At 44.3% G+C, this 14,221-nt stretch overlaps 1 protein-coding gene across 2 annotated transcripts in view; it reads left to right on the top strand.

The window, feature by feature from the left end:
- Positions 1-14,221, top strand: part of TNIK (TRAF2 and NCK interacting kinase) — a 354,942-nt gene that overhangs the window by 86,474 nt on the left and 254,247 nt on the right. For both annotated transcript variants that reach the window (XM_003794663.2, XM_003794666.2), the window contains exon 2: positions 5,359-5,424. In XM_003794663.2, the coding sequence (XP_003794711.1) occupies positions 5,359-5,424 (66 nt within the window). The remainder of the gene's footprint in view (positions 1-5,358; positions 5,425-14,221) is intronic.

Here is a 14,221-nt window from a genome sequence, read left to right as displayed (position 1 = left end):
GGTGACACACGAGACCTGGGTGATACACGGGACCTGGGTGACACATGGGACCTGGGTGATACATGGGACCTGGATGATACATGGGACCTGGGTGACACGGGGAACCTGGGTGACACATGGGACCTGGGTGATACATGGGACCTGGATGATACATGGGACCTGGGTGACACGGAGAACCTGGGTGACACATGGGACCTGGGTGACACACGGGACCTGGGTGATACATGGGAACTGGGTGACACAGGGGACCTGGGTGACACATGGGACCTGGGTAATACATGGGACATGGGTGACACACGGGACCTGGGTGATACATGGGAACTGGGTGACACAGGGGACCTGGGTGACACATGGGACCTGGATGATACACGGGAACTGGGTGACACGGGGGACCTGGGTGACACATGGGACCTGGGTAATACATGGTACCTGGGTGACACACGAGACCTGGGTGACACATGGGACATGGGTGACATGGGGTACCTGGGTGACACATGGAACCTGGATGATACACGGGACCTGGGTGACACAGGGGACCTGGGTGATATGGGGGACCCAGGTGACATGGGGACCTGGGTGACATGGGGGACCTGGGTGATATGGGGGACCCAGGTGACATGGGGACCTGGGTGACATGGGGGACCTGGGTGACACTCGGCACTCACTACAAGCATCATCGTTAGAACTGAGAACCAGTGTGGGACTGGAAGAGAAGACTGCGAACACCTGCCTTCTGCAGAACCCTGGCTGTGGTCAGATGGAGAAACATGGCTACAGCCATGGTTTGAGGGGAGGATGACAGTTTTTTGAGACCCTGGGCAGCAGGATGCAGGGTGTTGTCCTCCACTGACACTTCAGGACTGATGCTCCCTTTTCTCTCTTCCCCAATCCCAGCACCTGGAGGGCTGGGTGTGTGCAGACACTCCTCACAGATGCACTTCATCACTGGTCACCTGGTGAGCAGTGACATAGCTTCCACGGTGTGAGCAAGCACCCCTCCACGTCCTCCTTCCAGCAGGACTTCTAAAGTGGTCTCTCCAAAGCCTCTCCATGACCATATGTGTGGTGGTCTCTTCTCAGTCTTGCCCTAACCATCCACTCTGAGGCAGGTGCACTGCTGAGCCCTCCTGCCCTTGCTGGTTATAACCTTTCCTCCATCTCCCTTCACACTTCCATCTCACTCACAGATTTTACTGCTCTGCCTACACCCTGGAGGTTGGCTTCCCTGCCTCTCACCTTCATCTTGCTCACTAAGGGACAAGATCTTATCTCAAGCATGTCTCACACCCATTTACTGACTCCACGCATGGGCTGATCCATCCCATGGGCATGCTCAGTGATGACGGCGTCACTGCATCTTGCTGTCCAGGGTCTCAGAGAGCTTCCCCCCCTCCCCAGTAAACCATGACTCTGCAGCTGTGCTGCTCCATCTGACCACGGCCAGGGTTCTGCAGAAGGCAGGTGCTCGCAGGCTTCTCTTCCCTTCCCACACTGGTTCTCGGTTCTAACCACGATGCTTGTAGTGGGTGCCATGTGTCACCCAGGTCCCCCTGTTCACCAGGTCCCCTGTGTCACCCAGGTCCCATGTGTTACCCAGATCCTCTCTTCACTACTAATGCACTTGCTGCTTAGCTGCTCAAGGTGCAGGCAGCTAAAAATGGCTCTCACCTGAAAACTCTTCAGCTGAAGGGTGTCACTTTACCCAAGATTACAACCTCCAGGATGGGGATGAGGACAGCCGTGTGCAAGGACCAGTCAGTGGAGGTGGGTGCAGAGGCCCCCTGCTCTAAGGCAGGAGGATTCTGAAGGGGCTGTCCTGGCTCCAAAGCATGTTCGATCATTTCAGCTTAGCTCTTCCCTTGGCTCTGTGTGGCTCTTCCTTCACCCTCCTCCAGGAGAGAGTGCTGTTCAAGGGACCCCCACCCTTCCTCAGTGTAAGTCTCCAAGTCCTAGGGTCTGTTCCACAGGGAGCACCTGGCTCAGTGTCTGTCTTCAGTCTGGCTCCTGCCCCAGGCACCTGTCTCTCAGGTTAACCCATTTAGTCTCTGGCCTTTGCTCCTGAGGCCCTTGGGTGTGTGGAAGCCTCAGCTTTAAGGCCCCATGGCTCAGGTTGGCTGGGCCATCTGCCTTTTAACAGATGATTCAAGGAGAGAAAGCACTCTGGAGTTAGCTGCCCAGATCCTTCTGCAATGCCCTGCTGACCTCAGCAGCCCTGAGGGGTCCATGAGGGGTAACCCTGCATGTGAGAGCCCCCCCTGCCCTGTACTTGCCCCTCCTCACACCCCTTGTTTCCTAGGTTCCTTAAGGGAGCCATTAGTCACCACCCTGGAGCTCTTTCATATATATATATGAAATATATATATATATATATATATATTTTTTTTTTTTTTTGGTTAAGAGAAATGAATGTTGAAAACACAATTGAGATATTTCAAGCAAATGTAGAGCCTGTCTCCAAATATGTTGCAGAAACACCGCTGGGCAAACAGCTCCTGGGAGGCACAGCTCAGGCACAGACAGCAGCTGCCACAATTTATGGGCTGCTGCTTTTTTTTCTCTCTTCTTCATTTCTTTCTAATTCTATTTGTAATAAAACCTGCTGCTCTGATGGCCTGGTAGTTAAACAGATTTTTCTTTCCCATCTTGAGACCTCCCAGGTGGCCTGGACAGGGCCTTCCAACTGCGGAGTATCAGTTGACTCAGAGCTCTAGTCTTAAAACTGTCCTGAGGTTCTGTCTGGAACCTGCCTGGTGGGGGCATAGCTGGGTTTCTCTGCTTCGTGAAGAGCTGAGCCAAGATGCAGTCTATACGAAACCTTCACCTGATCCCACTCATGCTGGAGCCAGGAAAGCCCTTCAGTACCATTGTACCTTGGAGCATGGGGCCTCTATGCCACCTCTACCAACTGGTCCTTTCACATGACTATCCCCATCCCTGTCCTGGAACTTGTGATCTCGGGTGAAGTAATGCCCTTCAGTTGAGCGTTTTCAAGGCATGAGTATGGATTGTTGCCTTTCTGGCTTTGAAAGAGCAGGTGATGCTGACACCTGTCCTTCTCAGAGAAGAGCTGACTCTTTGGGGGTTTCTTGGTTGTTTGCTTTTTGTTATTGTTTTGTATCTTTATGTGGAATCTTTGAAGGCATATATGTAGGGGCTTTTCTTGAGTCTGACTTACTAAAGACTGTGGCTGTTGATTCCCTGATTCACACATCAAACTTGCTTGCCTTCCTCCTGGGAAGCAGCTCTCACTCATCCAAACACTGGTGGTACGGAATTCTGCAGCATAAAAGTGGCCACCAGGAAGATCACTGGCTACATGCGAGCGTGTGTGAGGCCCTCGCTTGCTTGTCACAGGAGTGCTGCTGGCAGATGCCATGTGGATCCTCAGGATCCCCAGTGTCACACAGCCAGTCAAGGATGAGCTACTTTGATCTAGGTCTATCTGTATTAAAGTCTAGGCTGTCCCCTCCTCTCTTCTCTATGCCTGGGTTGTAATACGTGGGGTGTTCTAATGCAGGTGTGGACTGGAGATAGGCCAGAGGTTGGAGCCATGGTTTTGTGTTCCTTGAAGTAGTTTTTTTTTGTTGTTGTTTTTTTTTTTAAGATAGTCTCACTTTGTCACTCTTGGTAGAATGCCCTGGTGCTATAGCTCACAGCAACCTCAGACTCCTGGGCTTAAGTAAGTCTCTTGCCTCAGTCTCCCAAGTAGCTGGGACTATAGGCACCTTCTACAATGCCCAGCTATTTTTAGAGATGAAGTCTTGCTCTGGCTTAGGCTGGTCTTGAACCTATGAGCTCAGGTAATCCACCTGCCTTGGCCTCCCAAGTGGTGGGAGTATAGGCATGAACTACCATGCTGGGCTTCTCAGAGTATTTTTTTTAAATTAAGTGCTTAACACTTGAAAATTAGGAGCTCTTATGTTAAGCAAAGTGTTCATCTTTAGACTTGGCCATATTGTGCTTCTGTGTTGATGTGACAGCCAGTGGCTCTGGCCTAGTAAACCTACCTGCCCATCTCTCCCCCACTGAGATGGATGCCCAGCTTGCCATGGGCCCTGCCTGGTCACTTGACTCATTCATGTTACTTGCCTGTCCTCTGTGGGCATTTAAATTTGTGGTTCTTGATTTATTGCTTTTAAAGAAGCAATTTCTGTCCAGGTAGGAATCAGTTGGGGTAAAAGTCAATTTCTGCCTCTGAGTTGAATTTTATAGGCTTTGATTTTTCTTTTCAACGTTTTGGTATAGTAGTTCAGTAAAAATAGCAGTAATTATTGGCCATTTATTGAGCACTGTAACATGTAGCTGACTGCTAGGCTTAGTAGACAGCTCTTTGATGGGAAGAACATGTATAATTTGCTGGCTTAGTTTGTGCTTAAACCCTGTTGCCACTCTGCATGTCCTGCAGAAGTGGACTCTGGAGCGACACAGAGAGGGGAGATAAATGCAGAGAAAAACATTTTCCTTTGTTTTTTTTTCCTTTTTTTGAGAGTGCCATAGTGTCAGCTCAGAGCAACCTCAGACTCCTGGGCTCAAGCGATCCTCCTGCCTCAGCTCCTGAGTAGCTGGGACTGCAGGCACCTGCCTTCATGCCTGGGTAGTTTTTCTACTTTTTTTTTTTTTTTTGCAGTTTTTGGCTGGAGCCAGGTTTGAACCTGCCACACATCCAGTATGTGGTACATGGGGCTGGGGCCCTACTCTTTGAGCCACAGGTGCCATACTAGTTTTTCTACTTTTAGGAAAGACAGCTCTTGCTCTTGCTCAGGCTGGTCTCCAACTCCTGAGCTCAAATAATCTTCACACTTTGGCCTCCCAGAGAGCTGGCCTCCCTCACAGATGGGAGCCGCCATGCTGAGTGTGGTAGTTGTGTTGATTCCATTTGCTCTTGGAAACTGCTGGTTCTCATGGGTAAGACTGCCCACACTCAGGAAGTACAGCCTTAACTGCTGATGTCAACACAAGAAGCAGCTCAGGCATTTCAGAGAGAAACAGCTTAAGAAATGGGAACTCATCAGGAGCATGAGTCTGCCATCTTACTTGCTGTGCCTCCTGTAAGTTTATCTCCATCTGACAGTGAGAAATGTGTGAATTCCTTATTGTTTCAGTTGAAGAAACATCTGCTTTTACCTGATCTAAACCTATTTCAGAGAAACATGAACTAGAAGCAAAATGGAATTGGACTGATCTCATAGCTGCAGTTGACTTAAATTTTGAAATGTTGGTAGTATTTAATATTAACACAGGGAGCCCCTAAAGCTAAAGTTATTATTTATTTGCTTATTTTAAATAAGTATTTGTTTTTGATTAAGACAATGCCTAGAATATTGCTTTAAATTTTTATTGTTTGACTTTTTCTTTCAGGATCCTGCAGGGATCTTTGAATTGGTGGAACTTGTTGGAAATGGAACATATGGGCAGGTGTATAAGGTAAGTGCCCTGAGTTTGAGCACATAAATGCCGTACAACAGGTTTAAAATGAAGTGATACACCCATTAATTGACTCTCCATTGTTGTGAAGAAGGCTATCTACCTCCCACTGTTGACGCCTGATGGGAGCACTGAGTTTTACAAGCTGGACAGTAATAATAAAAGTTAAACTGAGATTGAGCTGAAGAATAACACCTTTATGCCCTTTTACTAATTTTTACTTTGCAAATTTACTCAAAAAGTATTTTAAAATGGCATTTTTCCCTAGTAAGTTATCCCAAAAAATGATTGTTTCAAAATGTGGGTTAATTCTTCTTCTGGTTCTCAAAAGGAAATGGAAAGAACTGGTTTGGGACTAAAACTTTTGGGGTTTTGGTGAGTGATGTATTGAAATGCTTTCAAAATAAACTCAGCTGTTTCCTCATAACTATTTCTATGGAAATAGCCATCATTTTCCTTAGTGGTATCGATACAGAATGGCATTCTCAACATAAATTATCTCTCATTGTTATATTTTAAAAAACACCTTCTCTGAGCTTTTAACTTCCCTTAGTTAATTAAAATTATTTTCAAAGTAGTCCAGATTGTAATATTCTAATTCTGCAGAATGTTGAGCACATTATGTATGGAATGTTCTTGAGAACCTGGCTTTTAAAGCACAGGTATAATGGATATACCTTTATGCCATTATCTGAGGTTCTCTTTGGTATCCTCTCCAGGGAAAAATTTCTCCCTTGAAAGAAATGTTGTGTCCTCAAATGTCAGCCTTTTACACTTAGACCGTCGTCTACCCAGGCTGCTCACTTGATGTTAATCCTGCCTGACATAGAAAGAAATGTGTCTCAGCAAAGGCTTTTAAATACTTTCAGTGAAGATAATTAAGTTGGAAGATTGTGTTATTGCCTTTTGAGAAATTGGATTGAACTTGCGAAGTAACTGATGAACTGAGCTCTGACATAGGGAGGAAATCACTCCTGTCCTGCTGTCTGTGGAGGGCTCTGCAGCCTGCTGTGCTGTGTGGTCTGTGGCTCTGTCTTGTCTTAGAGCCGTCCCATTGTCATGTACTCCTGCTCCTGCCTGGGAGACTGTTGACAGCTTTGCATGTGAATCCACGAGAAGAAATTGCACACTTTTGTAAAAGGAGGTAACAAAGAGATTCAGTGAGGATGAGAAGGCTTGGAAAGTCCAGAGTTATCCCTAATTTCTTGTTACTTGAGAAGGAGAATGAAAGGTAGAAGATCTTAGATCTTTTTAGAGAGGGAAGACAGACAGGGCAACCCACCCAGGTTGCTAACAGTATCATTCTAAGGGATTCCATTCTTCAGTGGCTGACACATCACACCTCACACTCTGCAGAGAAGGGTCCTGGTGAACACATTGGACTTTGTACAGGAGACTTGTTCTCCTCATCAGCCCCATGTATTGTTCTGTGGCCTTGTCAGCCTTTTCTGTGCTTTAGCCAGAAGAAAATATAGTTAGAAATGCTTTAAGGAATTGTGATGCTTTATGTAAAGAATAGTAGCTGTGATTAGGAAAACATAGCATGTAACCTTCTGGGATTAACATTTTTTACCCATCGAGGGCTTGGTTTTAGGCAGCCAGGTGATGTGAGGGGGCACCACTTAACGCACAGAGACACCAGTATTTCCCGAGACCACTAATCCAGGTCTTCTGTTTCTCTTGAGCTATAAAGGATTGAAGTTTAATAAAATAGCACAATGTGAGCTAAAAGGTAGGTGAACCTAAAGAAAATTAATCACAAGGTGTTCATACTATAGGTTATATGAATTTATGGAATAGGTATGTTTCTAAAACATTGTGGATATAAATAGAAATTGGTTAGCCCTAGAAGAAGGCCTTTATACAGAGTTCCGTGATGAATGTTTCTTTACATAAACTGCTAAACATTTTTTTTAAAGCATTAACATGTTCTCCATTTCTATAATCTTGTCATTTCAAGATTGTAATATAAAGGAAAACATAGTGTGTAACCTTCTGGGATTAACATTTTTTACTCAGCCTAATTGTCTGGAGATTTAATGAGGTTATTGCTTTTATGAGTGGTTTATGCCTACACGTATGTGTCTTATTCTTGCTTTTTATGAGTATATATCTAAACTATCCTTATTTAACATAAATGCTGATTTGGGGATTGAAACAAACATTTTTATCAAACTAGTGATATATGTACTGTTTACAGTTCAAAAATTTTTATCTACAATAAAATCAAATTTTGTCTAATGACTTTTTAATGTCTAAGGAAATAATAATTAAAGTACTTATCTAACATGGCAATTTATACTAATGGATTTTCTGATACTGAACTAGTCTTTTATTCTTAGAATAAACCATGTTTGGTCATGAGTATTAGCTTTTTAATATGCTGCTTTGTTTGCTAATATTTTCTTTACAGTTTTTTATCTATATTCCTAAGCAAGATTGTTCTATAGGTTTTTTCTCTATGGAGTCTTTTCTGGAGAAAGTAGTTCCAAAATAGATACTTTCTCTGTGCTCTATAACACTCCAAATAACATTGGGATTACCTGCTTTATTAGGTTCAGAACTGCTAAACTTTTGATTTTAATTTTTTGTAGATCTCTTGTTTGGTGTTCCTGGTTTTTATAAAGTCAGATAATTTTATGAATATCTATATGGATGGAGCCTTTATTTTATAGAAGAATTTATTGCAAGTTTCTTCTTTTTTACAAACTGTCCTGAGAGTCATGATATAATTTTAATTACAAAGAGTGCTTGAGAAACATACTTAATACCTACATATACTTTGTATTTATTATATTAAGAGGGTTTTTCCTGAAGTACATCTGCATGTGAGCCAGATACATCTGGATATGGAAATGTAAGTATTTTCTATAAAAGCCATTTAATAATGTTTAGCTTTTCAAGTTTGATTCTGGTCTTACTCCCAATTGTAGCTTATTATTTGTTTAGCATTTTTGTCTCAGGTAATCATGTAGTAATTCAGTTATCTTCTTTTTTTTTTTTTTTTATTTACTAGAGAGAATAGGCAAATATTATAAATAAAAGCCAGTGATTCTCTCTCAGGACTTTTAATGAGGAAACCATCTCTGTATTCATGGTTCCCATTGAGGAATAAGCCAGCAGAAGACCCCATCCCTGTTTGCTAAGATCTTGGCTATGTACTGGCATATTAATGTTACCACCTATTGGAAACTTAATGGAGTCTGCATGCATTTTTATTAAAATATAGTAATTATTTTAGTAAGTCATAATACAGTAGAACCTCCTTAGTTGACCCCTTTCTTACACTGACCACCTCCTTAAGGTAACCTGATGTTTCTGGACTGGACATACGCCATACTGGACATGTGCTAGTCAGCATAGCAGCCTCATTGCTCGTGGTGACCACCTCCGTGTGCTGACTAGTGTTGTCACCTGCAGAGGTTCTGTTGTAGGTGTGTAGTGTTTACTTGTAAAACACCACTGCAAATTAACCATAGATTTCCAGTTAATGTTAGTCTATCCTGTCTCTTAATTTGCCCTTTTGAAATATATATTAGTTATTGCAGAGACAAAGACACATTTTATCCCTGGGTGATAAAGCATTTGGGAACATGATAGATTCCTTGGTGTTTCTCAAGTTTCTTTTCAATTATCCTGAAGGTTGTGAAGTGCAAAGTGCAGAGGCCGTCTCACTGTTATAGAGCTTGTGAGAGAGATACTGTGTGTGTGTTTTCAGAGGGTCATAGGGTCTTCACAGGTCATCTACTTCTATTAGCCTGTCCTTGGTCACTTCTAGGCACATGGTGCTCATCCCCTCACAGCCAGTCTGTTTTCCTGCAGCTCCTATAAATATTTGTTCTATGCTGAACTGAGATCCCATCTTCTTAAAGTCATTTCAATCCTTTCATAGCTGTGGAGTGATTGAAAATTTAAAATGAAATGTTTTCTTCCACAAGCATGTAGCCCTTCAGATACATGGGGATGTCTTCCTTTCAGCAGATGTACATGGCCTGTCCTGGTCTCCAGGCAATGTGGCCTCCGCTACTTAGTTTGTTCTTAATGTCAGTCCCAGGCCTTTTGTTATCCCAGCTTCTGTCCCAAAACTATTCTATTGTGTCTATTACAAAAAGTAGTATTTTGTGTTGCCAGTATTTCACAAAATCTTTTGTATCCATCATTTGATTTCTTATTTAATTTCTATTATAATTTCATGAGCACCAGACCCGGGCTCTTTATAGTTCCCTCTGCCTGGTACAGCATTCCCCATGACCCATCCCCTACCCCCAGCTCTCTGGTGACATAATTCCCTCTGCCTGGTATAGCATCCTCCAGGGCCTGTCCCCTACCCCTGGCCCTCTGGAGACTGGCTTCTTTCTCTTCCAGTCTCAGAGCCAGTGTGGGCTCCTCAGGGAGCTGCTTCTCCCCCTGTGCCTGCTGCAGCCTCCACCTCAGCTGCCTGCGAGACGTCCTCTGCCATGTTAGCCTGTTTGACTGACTCTGTTACTGCCACTGTCTGAATTGTCTTACTTTTCTGTTTGCATGTGTATTAAATAATTCAAATACATAAATAAAGGGAAAATAAGGCCAGAGACCTGGAACCCAGCATGTTGAAGTCACCAGCATGCCCCAGCCTGGCACCAAGGCATGTGTACCCTGCAGGCCCAGAACTCAGCTGTGTGTTCCTTGGTAATTGCTTTTATACTTGATCCCAGGTTTTGCAGCATTTCCTATCAAGTCTTCTCTAGAAAAGGAAATCTGCACAAAAGTAACAAGCAAAATGCTCATTAAGGTGGGAGGAGAATGTGGATTTCATGTTAAGTGAACGTTTCTAGTCTGTAGAAGTGAAACCTGTGCTGTGTACAGAGCCAGACAAACGATTTCCAGTGTTCAGTCTTCCAGCCTAGGTTCCTAAACTTGGTATGCAAATCAACAATGCAAATTAAAAATGTAGATTTGCAGGCCCCACCCTCTGAGTTTGATTTAGTAGGCCTGGGTATGGGCCAGCAGGCTGTACTTAGATTGTGTTCAGAGTATGCTTATTCACTCTGCTGGTCAAGGCCTCAGCCCAGACCTCTAGAAACCTGCAGAAGTGTGTCTCGTTCTCTTGTAGGGTTGCTGGAGTGAACAGAATGTTAGTCGTCAACGCTTTTTGTGATCATTTACTTTAGGGTTTCCATGCCAACTCAAAGTTGCATAAACTGAGAAAAACATAAAACCAATACTGACCTGAGATGTGCCACTAGCCAGTTTCGACTCAGAGATTTGACTCTCAGTGTATATCTGCTGTGCTCGTGATCACAGCTTAAGGTGTTGCTGAATAGTTCAACGCATGACCTAAGAATCAATATTGTCAAAACCAGCCTATATAGCAAAATACAAGCTGTCAGATGAAATTTTTCTCAAATCTTTATATCATGATCTCTTCATGAACCTTCTATTAAAAGAAGACAAAGCATTTTAATAGTAAACTTATCCATAGTCTTTATATGAATAGATGATTCTGTGACGTTACCCAGTGTAGCTTTCCATGGCCTATTAAAATGAATTACGTATTTTACTATATTCAGTTCTTGTTTGGTGAGGAGTATAGGAGAATGTTGTGTTTTTTAGATAATAGTGACATTTGCTTTTAATCAAGAATTTTCAGTATAAAGAATACATTCTTTCCCACTTGTTTCAAATGCCAGTGAAAGGAGCCCTGTGCTTTGTGTAGAATCACATGCACCTGAGGTGGCTCCGGTTTGAGGGAAGTCTGTGGGCAGATTGCCTAACTCGGACTCTTTGCTCACTGTGGACTGAAGTTTCCATGTATGTTGTCTCATAGTGATTTTGGTCCCATCATATAGGGGAGGAAGCACTTTTATTAAATCACATTGTCCCTCCAAGGCAGGGCTTATGAGCCTCCACACTGTTGAGGTTGTGGGCTGGATGATTCCTTGTTGTAGACACCCTCCTGTGCCGTAGGACTGTCTCCAACCACTCCCCCACCTCCCCTTTCTGCCTCCTAGACATCCGCAGCCCCTCTCCACCCCCACCTCCTGGACAACTGCAGCAGCCCCAAATCTTGATAGTTGAAACCATCTCCATCCCCAGACATCGTCAGTGTCTTCTCATGGGGCCACATGACTGTTCCAGGGATAAGATAAAACAGTAAAACTCTTACAATCAAGGTGCTTGTGGGGACAGCTGCATGTAGAAATCGGAGAGACTGTGTTGCCCAGGCAGAGTGAGGCCCTGTGGGTCTGGGGGCAGTGGGGAAGGCAGAGAGGCCTTGGCATTTGCACACATTTGGGAGTGAATTCAACATTCTTGTAAGTGGAAAAGGCTGCAATTAAAAGGAGTTTGGAGCAGGACTAAGCTGGATTTTCACTCTGGTCCTGTGAAGACAGCAACATGTCTTCCGAGTCTGGACTTCTTCAGGGTTGTTATGAAAATTCCCAGGTAAATACACAGATGCCCTCACCCTGACATGAGGCAGGCACCCAGTAACCTTTCTTCATCCTGAATACGTATGCCAGCTCTTTCCAGGGCCTCACTATTATAGGGTGTTTCATGACCTGGAAGGTGCGTTCATAGAAGTGAAACATCAGAAACACACGTCTCTGCCCTGCCTCCCACATTTAATTTTCTAGTTTCACGTATGCTCAGAATGGCATTATTTGTTGTGCATCCCCTTCTCAATACTGCTTGCTGGGAGAATGGGGACTGAAGACCTCATTCTTGGCAAAGGAAAGCACCCTCAGAAAAAGAGGAAAACCAAAAAGTAAGCTGAGTGAGTGGGCACAAAGAAAAGTCAGCTAGTTTACATGCCATTGCTCGCAAGCTTCTTGCTTTTTCTGAAATTTTAACCTGTTGGGAATATAACTTACAAACACCCTGCTGGGTCTATGGGCACTCTGAGGAGAGTAATGGCCATAGAAGAGATTATGGCAAGTCCTAGAAAAGATACATCTTCTTAGGCGTTTCCTGCCCATTAAACGGGCAAGGCAGATACCCATTGTGGAAATTTGCATTTTCCTGGGGCGGAGACCAAGGGAGTAGCTCAAGCTCTGAGGTATGGGCAGAAGAGTTTATATCCCTTATCACAGAGGAAAATCCTCTGTGGTGGTGATGGGAGGAAAATGCCTCCCTCCCACTGATCCCTCAGAGGAGATTAACACTGGTGGTTTTACTCCACTGAAAACTAGTGGAGCTTAACACCTCCCTAGAAATCTGTGTGTGACCTCAAGCAGGAGGCTCTCCCAATACAAAGCTCAGATTTCAGATTTCTGATGGCTACCTTTAAGGTTAATAATAGTAACAATTGGAGAAACTGCTGATGTCTTTGTTCCCTCCCTCATCTTACCCTTTGGGCAATTAGACTCCAATAACATTAGAGTGGAACAAACCCTCTGGGCCATTGCTGGAATTCCACTGCAGGCAATGGGCCCCTGAGCTCCCACTTTTAATTCTGCTCTATGTCTCTTGTCTTTCTTTACTGTCACTTCTAACTATATTTCTTCAGTCGATCACTGCCAGTTTTCACAAGTCTCAGTGGATGCTGCTCTCAGGGTGGGATCCCGATACTGCTTATGTGGCATTCAATGATATAATTAACATTTAGATAATAAAACTGGACTTTAGTATTTAAAAAAAGCCAATTTCTCAATAGTTTGTAAAGAGGAGATACGTTATTTGAGGAATGAATTGGTTGTAGCCCTTTGGAACTTTGGTGTGGTGAGAGCGATTTTTGAATAATTATTTATTTTACAAATTTCCTCGTCAGGCAGTACAGGACCTCAGTAGAGAGCCTTTGTTTACGGTGAAGGTGTGTACTGTACCAAGAACCTCAGCTAGGGATTGAGGACCTTCCTTTGGGTTTTGGTTCTACCCCAACTTGCCTTAGCCTTGAACTTTGCACAGACTAATGGGGACTGTCAGTTGTCCACCTTTTGAGGTACACCCCACCAGACTGTGAGGCTGCAGTGAATGCTTGACCACAAGGGGTCTGCTGGAGGGAACTGCCATGCATGTTAAGGCTCTCGTCATTCAGTGCCAGAGCAGGTGGTGTGTCCTACTGCACAGGGTCTGGGGCCGCTTCTTCCCACTCTGTCCCCTCTTCTTAGTCCACAGACTCATGGCCTATGGGTGAATGATGCCCTCGGGGTGTCCGGCCCCAGCTGTAGGTTCACGTCTTACACCCACCCCTTCCTATCGTGAGGTCTTCAGGCAGACGAGGGTCATGGGGTTCAGCGGGCATCTCTTCTGGTTGTGCTTCTTCTGACCTTTGCCTCCTTGACATTTATTAGTGAGTTAGCCACATTTCCCAAAATATGCGCAGTGGAACCCCAGTGAAGCTCTACATGACTACAGTGCTTCTGTGATGATGCTGACTGTCCTCTCTCCTAAAGGGAGATAGTGGGATCCTCCCACCCCTAGGCTGCCCCAGAGCTGTTCCACAGAGCACAGATGTTGGGAAAGCATGCCCTGTCCTGTAGGTGAGCACCTCTCTCTCCACTACTGAGCCACTGCCTCCCCTCCCCTCTCTCCACTGCCGAGCCTCCCTGAGGTCCTCTCCATTTGGATCAAGGGACATTTTATGTAAAATGTGGCTACAGGGCTGCCCTTCCTGTTTCCTTATAAACCAGGTCTGGTGTATTGATGTCTTTGTATTGTGTGCTGTGTGTAGTGATACATTTCATCTATTAAAAGAAATTAATGATATGGCCGATGGTGCTAGTTGGTTTCAGTCAGCACTGTTTTTCTAGGAGTGTAGAAATGGTGATTTTTAACATCCAACAGACACTTACAGAACATCTCTAAGATGCTGCAGCAC

The sequence above is a fragment of the Otolemur garnettii genome, unplaced genomic scaffold, assembly GCF_000181295.1.
Source record: "Otolemur garnettii isolate 467f Iridium unplaced genomic scaffold, OtoGar3 scaffold00084, whole genome shotgun sequence".
Classification (NCBI taxonomy): domain Eukaryota; kingdom Metazoa; phylum Chordata; class Mammalia; order Primates; family Galagidae; genus Otolemur; species Otolemur garnettii.
Note: the sequence above shows the minus strand (reverse complement) of the source record. Positions and strands in the feature narration are given on the sequence as shown.